Raw genomic sequence first — 15,816 nt, 5'->3', positions numbered from 1 at the left:
AAATTGGTGGTTTGTGCTGTCTTCTATAGTGTGAAATAAACTAGTCTGTGCCTGCACACAGTTTTAGAATTAAAGCGGTGCTTGTCGCAGCAGTTGTGACTTGGAAGACTGCCTGAGCGATCATTGATTTTGCCGTCACTGCCTACGCCCCCACTTGCAATGCACAGCATCCTTCTGGGTTCCGATCAGTATTGATAAACTCTCTCTCATCATTCCCTAAGGAACTATACCTTTCAAGACTCACAAAAGCCATAAGTGAACCACTTAATGTGGAGCCTTTCCACCGGGATCATAAATTGCATTTATTACCATTATTATATACTTTCATTTTCTTATGCTCATCTATTACCTGAGACTTGTTCTCTTGAATTTCTAGACTGCAAATGGATGAATGAAACCAAAGCAGTTACCCAACTATGCCTGTGGTTTGCTACAGAAAAAAAATAGTTTAAATACTCGGGACTTAAATGAAAAGGGGGCTCTAAAATGACACTGATTTTTTTTCTCTATTTTACTTACACAGGACACAAACAATGACATTTTGAGTTTTCTTAAACATATTTAAAGTTATATTAACTCGTATTTAAATATCTTAATTTTTAAAATTTTATTTATTTACTTATTTATTTAGAGACAGAGAGTCACTCTGCTACCCCAGGCTATAGTGCTGTGGCATTCTAGCTCACAGCAACCTCAGACTCTTAGGTTCAAGCGATCCTCTTGCCTCAGCCTCCCGAGTAACTGGGACTACAGACACCACCCACACACTTGCTACGTTTTCTTTTCTATTTTCTATTTTTTTTTTTCTTTTCCACTTTGTCACCCTGAGAAGAGTGCCATGGCATCATATTTCACAGCAACTTCAGATTCTTGGGCTCAAGTGATTCTCTTGCTTCACAAGATAGATGAGCCTCCCAGAGTGCTGGGATTACAGTTGTAAGCCACCATGCCTGGCCTTAATATCTTAATTTTTAGGTAGTACTTGACTATTTCCAGAGAAGCTGTCTGGTTTGGAAAGTGGCATTAATTCGAATTTCAAGAAAGAAGCTTATATTTCTCATGAAGAACTTTTTTTTTTCAGTTTTTGGCCAGGGCTGGGCTTGAACCCACCATCTCTTGGCATATGGGGCCGGCGCCCTACTCTTTTGAGCCACAGGTGCCGCCCTCATGAAGAATTTTTTTAAGAAGTTTTTCCTTACCTAGATGAAAAGTTAAGTCACCATGAAGGCAGCAAATTAGTAGCTTGGACATAATTTCATAAAATAATTGCCCTTATACTGGTTTATTTGAAACAATACCTAATATAGAAAATGAAATTTTAAGCCAATAATATCCTTCATAAATAATAACTTAATGTATTATTAATCTTCTGGAATTCTGTCAGACTTTATTTTTGAGTAATGACATTCAAATGTCTCAAAAATCAACGTGATATAATATGGCATTCATACACCAGTCCTGTTTCCACTCCTCTTGTGTTCTGTATGACTAGTTTTGCATTATGCAAATTTATGGAAATATGATAACTTACATTTGTTTACACTTTTGTTTTACCTTAATTTTTTCTTTCATAATAGAGCAGTATGTCTTAAAATTATTTCAATATTATATGTAGAAAATTTCATTTCTTTCCTTCCTTCTCTGCTTCCTTTCTCCCTTACTTCTTTCTTCCCTTTTTTCTTTTCTTTTCTTTTTTTTTTTTTCAGTTTTTGGCCGGGGCTGTGTTTGAACCCACCACCTCCGGCATATGGGGCCAGTGCCCTACTCCTTTGAGCCCTTTTTTCTTATTACTAATTATTAATTTTTAACACAAAATATATTATGTAATTAATATAAGTTAATATAATAGGCATATCTATATAGCTGAATTCTTGGTAGTCATTGTTTCTTTTCTTTTACCAAAAAATAACGTGATAACTTTTCCTGATTACTGTGTCATACACTAAAATGCAAGACTTAGATTAAAGCTGTGTTGTCCTCGTCCTCATATTATATATCTCTATTAGTCTTCCAGCAGCCACACAGGTTTCTGCTTCCTAATAAACAGTGTGCGACGTGAGATTCCTCTAACGAATGACACAAGGGTCACTCTATTGTGAGGCAAAATGGCAAAGAACATCAACTCAAAGCTCTTTAAGGTAAGTCTTCATTTGGAGTTTCCACAAATTATCGAGAAATATTTTCATCATACGTTATACAAACACCAGCTTTAATAAGCCAACCTCAAAAGCTCTAGTGAGGTTTCTGAGAATTCTATGCTGCTTCAGTACATACAATGACACAAATCAAAAATAAAAGGCAACCATAAACCACAAATTTCTGAAAGCTTTTTATGGACCAAAACCTACTGAGGCTATGTAATTTAGGGCTTAGTAAAACGTAAAGTGTTGACACTAATAGATCACCAGTGGAGGATAAAAAACTATTGCATTCCACTTAGAAACCAACAATTAGGTGTTTGCCTCCATGCTCCAAGTATTCCTAAGTGGGGTTAGCTCACCACCAAAAAGACTTGAATTCCACTCATGGCTACAATTAGCATCTGCTGTCCTAGAACTAGGATGAAGGATCAAGTAAGATATGAGGTCTTCCATAGCATACTGATACACACTAGAGTATCAGTAAGACAGGGCCCTGGTCTCCACTTTATGTGATAACCAATGCCCACTCACTTGTTGCCAAGTGTATTTGGCCTACAGATGTTTTTGTTCATCATGTATGATATTAAAAATACAAACTTATATTTAAAGGAGAGAAAACCCTACGTTAAAAAAAGCAGGCTGGGAGCAGCACTTGTGGCTTGGTGAGTAGGGCGCTGGCCCCATATACCGAGGGTGGTGGGTTCAAACCCGGCCCCAGCCAAACTATAACAAAAAAATAGCCTGGCGTTGTGGCAGGTGCCTGTAGTCCCAGCTACTCAGGAGGCTGAGGCAAGAGAATTCCCGTAAGCCCAGGAGTTGGAGTTACTGTGAGCTATGATGCCATGGCACTCTACCAAGGTCAAGAAAGTAAAACTCTTGTCTCTAAAACAACAACAACAACAACAACAACAACAACAAAACGCAGGCTAGGTGCGTGTAATCTCAGCATTTTGGGAGGATGAGATGGGAGGATCGCTGGAGACCTGGGGTTTGAGACCAGCCTAAGCAACATAGTGAGACTGTTTCAACAACAACAACAACAACAACAACAAATTAAGTAGCCAGGTCTGGTGGTGTGCACCTGTGTTCCTAGCTACTCGGTATGCTAGGAAGACTTCTGGAGCCCAGGAATTGAGGTTACAGTGAACTATGATCATGCCACTGTCCTGTAGCCTGGGTGACAAAGTGAGACTCTGTTTAAAAAAAAAAAAGAGAGAAAAAAAATCCCTCCCCTACAAACTCCACGTATTTTTGCCTTTCCTTTAACATCTGGTCCCACCTGGTCCCACCTGGCAGCACTCGGGGAGAACTGAGTATATATCATCATCCTTTGACAAAGATTCACTGTAGTGCATTCTAGTCATAGCCACTCTGGTTATACTGCCAACATCAAGGCTATTAGTTATAGAGGAATGTTTATCTCAACAGTTAGATCTTTTAAAGACTAAAAGTGTGAGATCAGACTCCTTTTCTTGCACTTGACTCACTTCATTCATTTATTCTAACTGCCTAGGAAAACCGAGAGCTTATTGTGACCTCTTCTTGGAAGGGTGGCGGTTATTTCAATATGTGAAAACATGAGCTGCATTACAGCTGCAGATTCATAGAGAAGTGCATGATGGTTAGTCTTATGCACAGAACATAAACATATATGCTCCGAGAACACCATGCTTTTTAAATCTCCAATGTATCATCAATATCGTTAATCACTGGAAAACTTCCAAAATGAGTAATCAAGTGATCTTCACTTATCACAACAGTGCACGAATCCACTTGCTTATGGTTTGTAAGCTCCACCAGAGCAGGGATTTTGCACCTTAAACCTCAGAACAGTGTCTGGCACGTGGCATGTGGCACGTCCCCAGCAGACGTGCTGCATGAACGGTAGCGTGAAGTTCCTCACAGCTCTGGGGATCTTCCTTTATTTCTCTGGAGACCCCCTACTCCCTTCTTTACCCAGCCCTGAGCTCTGGGTAGGTCATGTCCAAGTGCTATAACCAGAATCTGTGTTTTCTGGCATCTGGTTTGGCCAGTGGGAAGCTTGGGTAGGAGATTGTTGGGACCCTCTTTGGAAGCTGGCTGCAAACCTCTATTGAAGGTCTCAGTTCTTGCCAGGAAAACCTCTCTACAAAGCCTCCTCAGAACATGGATTTCCATCGGTTACCCCCACCCCTGAATCCCACAGGCATTCCTGCACTCTCTTGGCCACCTCTTTGTACATGGTCCCCTTATAAATCCTCAAATGATCCAACTTGAGTACATCATCTTTCCTGCTGGTTCCCTCCCTAGCACTAAGCCTGCTGGGGCCAAATTATCCCCTCCCCTCTTCATTATAAAATAACAGAGAAGCAGTTCTGCATTAAACAATGTTTTCACCTTTACCCGTAACTGAGAGATCTTCACCTGTAAATGGCAGAAGCTGGATGAGAGCCGGTATCGTAGCTGGCACGGACGCGGCCCCGGTAGAGTTCCACTGCGATATGGTCTTTGTCCCCCTTATACAGGAGGATCCCGCTGTCTTCGTCTGTGGCGATCTAGTAGGGAGGAACCCTGACATTACTATGCTGTGCAGGAACCCAACTACTTCATCAAATAAACAAAACAAAAGCCCACAAACTAATAAAACAGACCCGTAAGGGAGGGAAGAGGTTCTACTAAGGTTTATTTTTTCCTTATGGCTATGAGTAATGCATGCTGAGATTATTACTTGAAAGGCAACTTGGTCTTAAATTACCTTTGTGCAAGCAAACTCATAAAGAAACTTAACAAGAAAAATAACAAATACTTAAGCATGTGCTTGAAACTTCCTTTGCCGGAGATTTCCACTGACCTACTCCTTTTGCTTCTATTATGAGCTTTATGTATGAAATATAAGAAATGCGACTATAACGGGAAACATTGATTTTCATATCCCATAAAAAAATAAGATTCTTTACAGTTAAGTCATGTGTGGGAGGAAATCTGTCTTTTGGTTTTTGGGGGTCTTTTAAAGGACAAACTATGTAAGTCAGGACTCAAGCCAAAACGTACTTTTTATAAGAATTTATCATGGTACGTACTGGAGGTAGGGATACCTGCTTCCCAGGCTCCTCTTCCTCCTGACTTCTAAAGAGCCCCCTGCCCCTCATTGGAGTGTCAGGGGAAACCAAATAAGAAAGGGTGGGGTCTACAGCTGTAGTCCCCAAGCTTTTTGGTGCCAGGGACCAGGTTCAGGATGAGTCAAGCTCATTACCTCTCCACCTCAGATCATCAGGCATTAGATTCTGATAAGAAGCATACACCCTGGGCCCCTCACATGCACAGGTTACAGTAGGGTTGGTGCAGCTATGAGATCTAATGCCACTGCTGACCTAACAGGCGGTGGAGCTCAGGGGGTGACGTGAGGGGTGGGGAGCAGCTGTAAACACTGATGGAGCTTCAGCGGCCTGCCTTCCAGCTCACCTCTCGCTGTGTGGCCTCTGTTCCCCTGCTCAGGGGTTGGGGACTATAGGTCTACAGGAAACTAGTTAAAGTCATCTGAATTCAAAATATATTAAAATTTTTGCTTACCAGATAAAACACACACATAGACCCAATCTGTCCCATGCACCCTACATTGATTACTTCAATCTATTGCACTCCCTTCCATGGGGGTCTGAATGAAACTTCACATACACAGTGACGGGGCAGGGAGACTGAAAATCTGAGTTCATGAATTTCATGTCAATTCTTCAAGGGTTAGAGTGAGGAGCTACAAGTAACTAGTTGAATCCAGGGTTTCATTCTCACCTATACCCAGCTCAGCATCAGGCCTCCTAAGAAGAGCGTCCCCTGTGCAAAGGCTGGGGTGCAGAGCCGTAAAAATGAATGAATGAAATGCCTTTGCCAGAGCATGAAACAAAGAGACATATTTTGGTGCCGTGTGCTTTTTCTCCCCCTGATAAGATCAGGTGGTGAATAAAAATACCTGACTCATTTTGTTTTGAGAATACAAATGTCGAAGAGAAAAATGTCCCACACAGGTGCATTTTCTGTTACTGTCCTTACCATCTGTTTAAGACGCCCCATTCCTATCATTCACAAGCCGCCACAGATATTTTTTTCCTTGGATTTGGTTTAAGATCAGATCAGTTCTTGAGAGAGGGGGACTCTTACCTGAAGTGTGATGTTTGTCTGAGGCCGAACCTTGGCTGACGGAATTTGAAGATAAGACTCCTTGTTTATGAAATTCACGCTGACCAGTTTTTCACACTTGTCCCCCTGGTAGCCGGGCAGGCACTGACATATCGGCTCGTTTATCCTGATGATGCACTGAGCTCCATTCTGACAATCAAAATTATCACAGGGGCTGGTGCGGGGGAGGACCATGGGCGGAGAAAACTCGCAGAACAAGCCACTGCAGAGTAAAGAGGAAAAAAATGCGTGAATGAGATTTTACTTAATCCCCCGTGTGAACTGCGACCTGTAGGACCCAGCTCTCCATCTACGCGTGAACCTCTTCTTTTACCTGTACCCTTCAGAGCAGATGCACGTGTAGCCGTTCACCGCGTCCCTGCAGTGGGCTCTGTTTTTACACTTGTTATCTTGGCAGTCGTCAAAATCGATGTCGCAGTGCTCGCCTATGTATCCCGGCGTGCAGTCACATCTGTTTCAACAAGCAGGTAAATGTGTCAAATGCAACTGAGCCAAAAATAAGTAAAAATGGTACTGTCTTTAAAAAAAATGTGTTTAGAACAGGCTTATAGAACTCCCAAATTAATGGAGTTAATATTAATGGAAAAGTATTCCATTCCTCACTATGATCTGTCAGAGAAATAGTGATTTCATCTCTCTGATGACAGTGAGTCCACAATCCATGCAAGTACAGAATTATCACATCAGGGTCCCTTCCATCCTCCCTGCTTCCCTCCCTCCCTTCCTTTCTTTCTCCCCATCTTATTTGCCTCAAGAGTCTTTTATTTTCAGTTGCCCCTAACTCATTTGACCCATTAAGATGATTAAACTGCTGTGTTGTAAATTTTTCTAAGAGTATTAAGCATGTTTTTAAAATGTTAACTTTGAAAACATTTCCAATATCCAATAGACTAGATGCATTGGAAAAATATAATTTTCAGAAGAGCCAACATGTTGATATTGGATATCTTAATTCAGAATGAATCCAGATGGTCATTATGGCAGAACAGGGCTGACTGGATGCGGTGGGATAGGGGAACGGATAGAAGATCCGTGGAGCTGAACCCATGGACAGCTTTTCAGCCTCTTCACTGTGATGGTGTGTGGGTAGGAGGGATGTCATTTGCATCGATCGTGAAAGCCCAGCTGGCCTTCTGTGAGTACTTCCTGTCTCAGGCCCTGTTTTAACCAGTTGGCATGTGTGGTTCAGAATTATTTCGCCCTAGTCTTGTGGCACTGGTGATATTATTACCACCACTCTACAGAAGAGGAAAGTACGGGACAAAGAAAGTGTATTGCTCTCAGACACTCAAATGCTGAGGGACAAAGCTGGGACTTGAACCCAAACAACCTGATGAGAAAGCCTGACTTTCCTTCTTTTTCTTTTCTTTTCTTTCTTTCTTTTTTTTTTTTTTGTTGAGACAGAGTCTCACTTTATCACCCTCAGTAGAGTGCCGTGGCGTCACAGAGCTCACAGCAACCTCCAACTCCTGGGCTTAGGCGATTCTCTTGCCTCAGCCTCCCAGAAAGCTTGACTTTCTCATCACTGCCCTCTGCTGTTGGATAATTAATTCCTCAGGCCTCTCTTTAAAACCTGTCCTTCTCCACTGCTGACCATTGGACTCTCTTGGGACACCAAGGACCCAGGACTGGGGAACAGCCATGTGTCATGTGGAGTAGTTTTGAAGCTCTGTATTTGGACCTACAGGGGACCCCAGAATCCCCACAGTTGTGGCCACAGATGGCGATGGTGCTTCTAGAAGCCTCTATCTACCTTCCACTCTTCCCCCAGCACCAGCCTGTTGTGTTTTATTAGGTTTATGAGCTGGCTATCCATGAGAGGTGGTGGAGCTCAGGGGGTGAGGTGACGGATGGCGATGACCCGTTTTTGCTTTGGGTTTAAGAGAGGGCTTACTGACTTTAACAAACAAACACAAAAACACATAGACGCCAGGAAATTATCATCTAGTTCCACAGAATTTAGGTCTTGCAGGTGTACAGAACTGCATTTGTATCGTGGTGGCTTCTTTCTTAAATATATATTATTGTCTTTTTTTTTCTTTTAGCTTTCTTTTATTCCACATTTGTTATGGTTTAATTGACAAATAAAAGTTGTAAATTTTTAAAATGAACGTGCCATTTTAATAACACGTATACCTTGTGAAATGATTACTGCCAACGAGCTAATTCACATACCCAGCACTCCACATGGTTACCTTTTTCCTTTTGTGATTAGAATACTTAAAATGAGCTCTCTTTGCAAATTTCAGGTCAATATGGTATTAGTTACTACAGACACCAGGCTGCACAACAGGTCTCCCAAATTCATTCATCCAATAACTGACGGTTTGTACCCAGTGACCAACATCTCCCCGTTCCTCCCACCCTTGACTCCTGGTAACCACCCTCCTACTTTCTATTTCGGCAAGTTGGACTTTTTAACATTCCACGTGCTAAAAGTGAGATCATGCAGTATTTGTCTAACTATGTCTGACATCCCTCATTTAGCATGAAGTCCATGTCATCTCAATTAAGTTCCCTAATTTCTGTAAGTGTCACTTACTCATTTGTAACATGGACACAATAATTTCCACCTTAGTAAAAGCTTAAAACTATCTGTAACCGTTATAGTTTTTATAGGTAATGCAGGATCAACAAACGGTTGGTATTTTCATGATGCCATGTGTACATTTTTTAGACGTGCACCTAATTCTATAAAATCCTTTATGGTTTAGTCTGTACTAATTATCCACTTTTCTATTTCAAAGCTATTAGGATTTAAGTAAGTAAGGATAATGAAAAACACTTGAAAGAATGCGGCATTACTGAATGCCACAGGTTTTGTATGAAAATGCACAATCAGGATTTAAGAGAGCTGACGAATTAAAACAAACGGGAGTACATACACGGTGAGGGGGACAAACAGACTCTCAGTCCTGCGTGTACGGACTAAGGAGTGACATGAGCTCACTGTACAAGCATGCTCGCTCTGCAGCCAGTCAGTTTTAATGCTAAATCATAACAAAGCAAAGTAAACAGCAAGTCTGAAGCTTAATGGGGCCTAAGTGGCCATACACATTCCCCATAGATAGACAAGGCCCAGGAAGAAAACTTCCATCTGTTAATGTGAGCAAAACTGCTCAAGGGCCAAGCATTAAAAGAAAGAAAAAATGCTTTGAAACACCCTGAATTATTTATCCGAGAAAAGAAATCAAAGTAAAAGATAAAGGGAACCACACATTCACCACCGCGGCTGTCTAAGAGCTATTTTCTATTCTCTGCTCTTCAAACACTCTTTTTCAAACCCATTAGAACTTGGAGTTACATTGTGTCCAATATTTTTGGCTTTCTTTTGCTCCTCAGATTGCGTTTCAAAATAGAAAGAAAGATTTAAATAAGAATGTTCTTCACGTTTGCATTATCCAGAGAACCTCGATCACTTTCCTTCAACTGTGTTACTTGACAAGCAGGGAGGAAGATGGGAAGGAATATAAAATGCACTGTTTAGAATCCCCAAGGTGGGCTAAGTAAGATGCAGGTTTGAAAATACCACTTATCACGTGGCATAGTCTAAAAATATCTCAGAGCAATTGAGGAGATTGATGAGATATGTAACAAAGCAAGAGAAGTAACACCAGCTCTGTTAGCTTGGTCATAAGAAAATGAAGTTGAAGTCACAGTGCAAGTTGTCCAAACAACATTTGTCAGTACAGATTCTCTTTACCAGACTCAGATTGTTTTGTTGTTAAGTCCATTTTCTTTCTGGTACTTTTCCCCCCACAATGTTTAATTTTTCTAAGACAGAAACCATAGGACACACTCTGGCTTCGCCTTTTTGCACCTCAACTATATACACAGAGCTGTAGAACAAGCTCAAGAGTAACCACTGAAAATAGGAGATTTCCAAATCAGTTACTCCGTAATCCAGCAAAATGCACCTTTGAAGAGCATGCGATCAGGAGGATAGCCATAGGGGATATTTAATGAAGGATTAGTCTTCCTGAAGAAAAACTCCCATATTTTTAGTAGTTTCAATGAAGTCTTACTAATACTTTATCTTATAATTACGATGCATAAAGCCCCGTGAAATCTGTTTAACAGATAAGCAGTTCTGGAAAACTTGCTTCACTAATCTCTGGGCCATGAAGACATTTGTTATGTTATGCTTTTTCTATTTGCCACGTTCAGTTGCAGGGACATCGTTATGATACTGGGAGTTAAAATTAATTTACCTATAGTTCTTGACTGCATAAAATTTAATGCACAATTTGGTACAAAGAAAAAATTTTAAAAGACTGGGTTTTTGTATAGGGTTGTAAACTAAGGTACATGTATAATCTGTTTTTTTTTTTTATTTTTCAGTAAAATACTGAAAAGAATCAGGAGATACAACAATTGTATGTATTCTAAAGTTTTGGATTTTAAGCCAATATAAAGCAAAAAAATATTGTGAGAAGAAAATCTGAGGGTAGGGCGGCACCTGTGGCTGTAAAGGAGTGGGGTGCTAGCCCCATATAACCAGAGGTGGTAGGTTCAAACCCAGCCCTGGCCAAAAACTGCAAAAAAAAAAAAAGAAAAGAAAATTTGAGGGTAAATATTTAATTCAGTTTGACCTTTTCAATGCAAGGGAAATCTAGTGATACTGACTCAACTCTCTGACCTGACTTAGAACGCTCGATGATTTCTTGGGTACCTATCAAAATCTTAATGTTCCAGCTCAAATCTCATCTTTTTCTTTTTCTCTTTTTAAAAATTTTATTTATTTATTTTTAAAAATTACTGATAGTGAAACGGTCACTATCAATAATGACTGTAATAATTACAGGACTAAACTGGAACTGTCCTGGGACTCTGTTTGGACAGTCAAAGGACGTGTCAGATTGTAACATTTTCAGTTCCATTAAAATCAAATTCCTTATTGATTTGATCACAGACTTAACTTCAGATAATGAAGCACATTATCAATTTAGTTGGATTAGTCTCAAATGAATTTAAGTAAGCGTATTCAAGGCTGCTTACGTCCATAAATTACTTTCTAAGAAGTCATGAAATAAAAGGAAACATTCTTTTAATTTATTTCTGTGTGCTAATAAATGTTCCTACTGCTTATGGAACATTTAGGAAGATGTCACTGATACGAGTGAAGTCTTCTCTTTAATCCTGAGCAAAAGTGGAACCCCAAAGCGGCAGTCAAGAGGGTTTCCTCACAGAAAGGTCCTCTCCCCAATGGTGAGCCCAGAAAGCCCCTCTGACTTACTTGAATCCCTTGGGTGTCAGGATGCACTTGGAATCGTGCTGGCAGGGATTCAGGTCCTGTGCGCAGAAGTCCAGCTTCTCCTCACACAGCTCACCTGCAACGTTGCAGATGGCGTTAGTTCATAGACAAAGGTTAACAGGCTCCCCCCAGCAGACTCAGTCACTGTCATGGGTCTTGGAGGTTAGCGTAGCTTGTGATTGAAAACAAAACACGACAAAAATCAAAACCAAAACACGAGGCATGGAACCAGAAAGTCCAATATCCAATTCTGTTTCTGCCACAAATGGTCTTAGGACTTGGGGCAATTTGGCTAGTGTGATCTTTGACTACTATGAGCCCCTTCAGGATACAACAGTGAGATTAAAAAATACAAATAATTTTAGTTTTTTTTTTTACTTTGGACTTTTTATTGAGGTATAGCATATACTCAAAGGATAACGAATATCTAATGATTATATACAGAGCCCATATAAGTCATTCAAGAGCCTCCTCTTCCCCCGTGCTAGTCACTATTCCCCAAAGGTGACCACTATCTTTAGAAGAGGACAGGTCAGTTGTACCTATGTTTTAACTTCACCTGAATGGAATCATTCCCTATGGACCCCTTACATGTGCCCACTCCACTGTTCTCAACCTTGGGTCACGACTCCTTTGTAACAATGAAAATACATTGTGGCATTAGGAAGGTTGAGAACCACTGGCCTACTCCATAGTTTTATGGTTTACTTTTTATTTTTTTAACATATCATAGTTTTATGTTTCAGCAAAAGATCCTCAAACCTTCATAGTCTCCAAGATAAGTCCGGAAGAAAAATACTTTGTCTCCCTCTTAGGAACCAACTCAATGGGCACTATCAATAATTACTGTGATAATTACAGGAATAAAGTAGAACAGCCCGAGACTCTGTTTTGCTTCCCACCTTGGATAATCAGAATATCTCTTAGCCACAACCACTGAGATATAAGGAAAAAGAATTTAAATAGGGAATAAGACTAGCAAGAGAATATATACTATGTTAAACTACTTTAAATTGTACATGAACGTTAGGTCCATCCTGTATTGTATGTATGTACGTACTTATTCAATAAACATTGATATAGCTCACGCTGCTGCATGCCAGTTTTAAATATTGTATACTATGCATCACTTAATAGTCACGGCAGTCACAATAGTCATGCATTTTGTATTATCAATGTTTATCTCGTTCCCTGTCCTTGACTGTAAGATCATGAAGAGCAAAACTCTTACTGTATTTGCTTGTCTATCTTCCTGGCATGTGGGATGGTGACTGACTCAAACATAGTCATTCTTTTGTTCTCTTGAACAAACATAGTCATTCTTCTTTTTTTTTTTTTTTTTGCAGCCACCTCCAGCATGTGGGGCCAGTTCCTTTGAGCTACAGGCGCCTCTCCAAAACATAATCATTCTTTTTTTTTTTTTTTCTTTTTTTTATTGAACGGTAACTGTGTACATTAATGCACTTCTGGGGTACAGTGTGGGGTTTTCACATGCAATCTGAAACATAATCATTCTTTTAAACCTTGGCAATAATTCTCTTTTATCTAGTTCAAACTTGGATTTCATTTCAGCCTTTATATGTTTCTTTATTTTTTAGTCATTCATCCTCAATAATAACATAGTTGATGCCCTTCTGTTAAAACATCACATTTTTTTTTTTTTTTTAGACAGAGCCTCAAGCTGTTGCCCTCAGTAGAGTGCTGTGGCATCACAGCTCACAGTAACCTCCAACTCCTGGGCTCAAGTGATTCTCCTGCCTCCACCCCCCAAGCAGCTGGGACTATAGGTGCCCGCCACAATGCCAGGCTATTTTTTGTTTGCAGCCATCATTGTTGTTTGGCAAGCCCAGGCTGGATTCAAACCCACCAGCTCAGGTGTATGTGGCTGGCGCCTTAGTCGCTTGAGCCACAGGCGCTGAGCCGTAAACATTACATTTTCTTTAACTGAATATTAAAACGGAGGTTTCCATTGGACTATTTCTTTAATTTGTCCAAATTGTATTGGATTCCACTGTATTTGGGAGAAGCACAGCTTTCAAAATATGTTCCACAGTGATGAGAGGAAGGAGTTCACCGTAAGATAAGAAATGGAGCGAGACCTCTAGAAAAATGCTGACTGCATTTCCACTTTCCCACCAGGCAGGGGAACTTAGACAGCTAAAGCTGCTTTGGTTTCCCAGGAAGAATGGAACTAAAATGCAAATAGTCTTAGTTACTTCCATTAAGAAATTCCCCCGTACCCTACACTGTTGTGAGGACTACGCAATTTTTATTTGGTTTTTATTTTGGCCACATATATAGTCAGAACTAGCACTGAGTTAAAAAAAAAAAAAAAAGTAAAGAAAACAGAAAATAAAGAGACTATGTGAGCTTTTTTGATGGTCTGGGGCCTAAAAAATAAAATGATCAACGTTTTCTTCCCTTCCCGAGATAATAAAGCACAAGGGGACAGAAAGAAAAGGTGGAAATAATCTTTGTTCTAATATACACAGTGTTGTAATTATTACCCTATAAGCGGGTCTTGATACATTCAACTTGACATCAGGAAAGATGTCAGCCCATTGGCCTGGTTTAGAGAGATGCGGTTGAATACAGGTCAAATGTCAGCGTCCGCAGACCTTTCCAGAGACAGATGTCCAGACAAACCTTGCCTCCATGATCTGGCTTCAGCCCACTCCACTGAGTCCTAGAGGGTCCTGATTATTTACTGTCAGCTCTGGACCCTTAAAAGTCCCCAGTGACGAAGCAACAGAAGGGGGCACAGTGCTTGCCTTGCATTTGTCATTTCACTTCTGATCAGATGAGCTAATTCCTCTTTTGATTCTAGTTTTCATCTTTTTTTGTTGATGGGAGGTTAAAGGGTTGTGGTGTATGTATATGTGTCGGCTGTCTGTGTTCCAGGGAGGAAACCAAGAGGGTCACGCAGGGGGCCTGCAGGTGCCTCTTCAGGACACCAGAGTTGAGTATCTACAGTAACGGATGGTGAAGGCGGCTGGTGGACAGGACCTGGCATGGCAGAACTCTGAAGACAGAACCACACGGCCACGGAGGCATCTTTCTGATAACAAGTTATGATTAGTTCTTACCTCCCCTCTTTCTGATTGTGCCTGTTAGGTAAGTGTGGCACAGAGTGGGACTGGAGACGGCCGAGTTCCACAGTTGCATTCGTGTGAACTGGGAAGGAGAGTGGCAAGAGTGATACTCACTATTCTAAAGAGGGTCATTTTTCAGAGACTCAGTTTTCTGGAGGAGGTATCATTTATCACCTACTGAACATTCATGAACACGGTTTTTCTGAAGAATTTCATGGTGTCACAACGTGCCCTTTCCTCCTGGCCCGCTCAGGACAGACCTGGTTTGTACATATTGTCCCAAGATAACCGTCAAGAGCGACCCCAACCCCTCCCACAGGTGGCCTGACTTTGATGATACATGTTACAGTCACCTTCCAAGAGAGGCGGTGAAAGCTGGATCATCAGAGTTGATAATGCTGTTTAGACTGAAGAGTGAACCAGCGTAAAGCGATCCAAGGGAGAAACTATTCTTACTGGGCAAATGACATTTGGTGCAGTGTGTTTCTTCTTGGAAAGGCTTTTGCAATACTATTCTGTATAAAAGGGCTGATGGGTTGCAGAACTATTGAACCATTCTGGGCTTTGTTTCTTCATTGATTAAATGAGGCTGTGGCATTGGAGACATGTAGGGTCAACTGTGCCTCTAAAAAGTTTATTAAAAAAAAGAAAAAGGAAACTGCTTCTAAAGTGCTGGATAATGCATATGGCAAGTTACCAGAGGGACAGCACATTCAGCAGGGCAAAACAAAGTTATCGCATCCAGAGGTAAAAACAGAGTGTCAGCATGTGGCCAAGCCCTTTGTGGTACCGATATTATGAACATTATTGCAATGAAGCAGTAACCTCCGTGCCCTTCCATGGCTCTTATGAGAAATAGCACCTGCCCTGGGGCCTTCCCTCCTGCTTCCTTTCAGATCCGTGGACCTATCCAATTCCTTCCTTCCTAAACCCAAAGGGGCCCTTTCTGCTACCTTCACTTGTAAGTAATATCTTCATTTCCTCATATCTGAAGTTCAATTTCTGTTTACGCTTCTTTTTGCCGTACTTGCATAAACAGTTTAGAACTGTTCTCCAGAGTTTGTCCTGGATACTGACAGAATGATATTCCTAAGCCTATTTCTAATGATCCTGATAGAAAATAAGATTTTTAAAAATCATCATATATACTGGGGGG

General features: G+C 40.8%; 1 protein-coding gene across 1 annotated transcript in view; it reads right to left on the bottom strand.

Moving 5' to 3' along the window:
• Positions 1-15,816, bottom strand: part of SLIT2 (slit guidance ligand 2) — a 344,584-nt gene that overhangs the window by 10,359 nt on the left and 318,409 nt on the right. The window contains exons 29-32 of the mRNA XM_023515340.1: positions 11,551-11,644; positions 6,628-6,765; positions 6,276-6,516; positions 4,545-4,675 (exon numbers count right to left, since the gene is read on the bottom strand). Of these exons, the coding sequence (XP_023371108.1) occupies positions 4,545-4,675; positions 6,276-6,516; positions 6,628-6,765; positions 11,551-11,644 (604 nt within the window). The remainder of the gene's footprint in view (positions 1-4,544; positions 4,676-6,275; positions 6,517-6,627; positions 6,766-11,550; positions 11,645-15,816) is intronic.

Source organism: Otolemur garnettii, unplaced genomic scaffold (genome assembly GCF_000181295.1).
Source record: "Otolemur garnettii isolate 467f Iridium unplaced genomic scaffold, OtoGar3 scaffold00069, whole genome shotgun sequence".
NCBI classification, from domain to species: Eukaryota; Metazoa; Chordata; class Mammalia; order Primates; family Galagidae; genus Otolemur; species Otolemur garnettii.
This window is presented reverse-complemented; position numbering and strand designations above follow the sequence as displayed.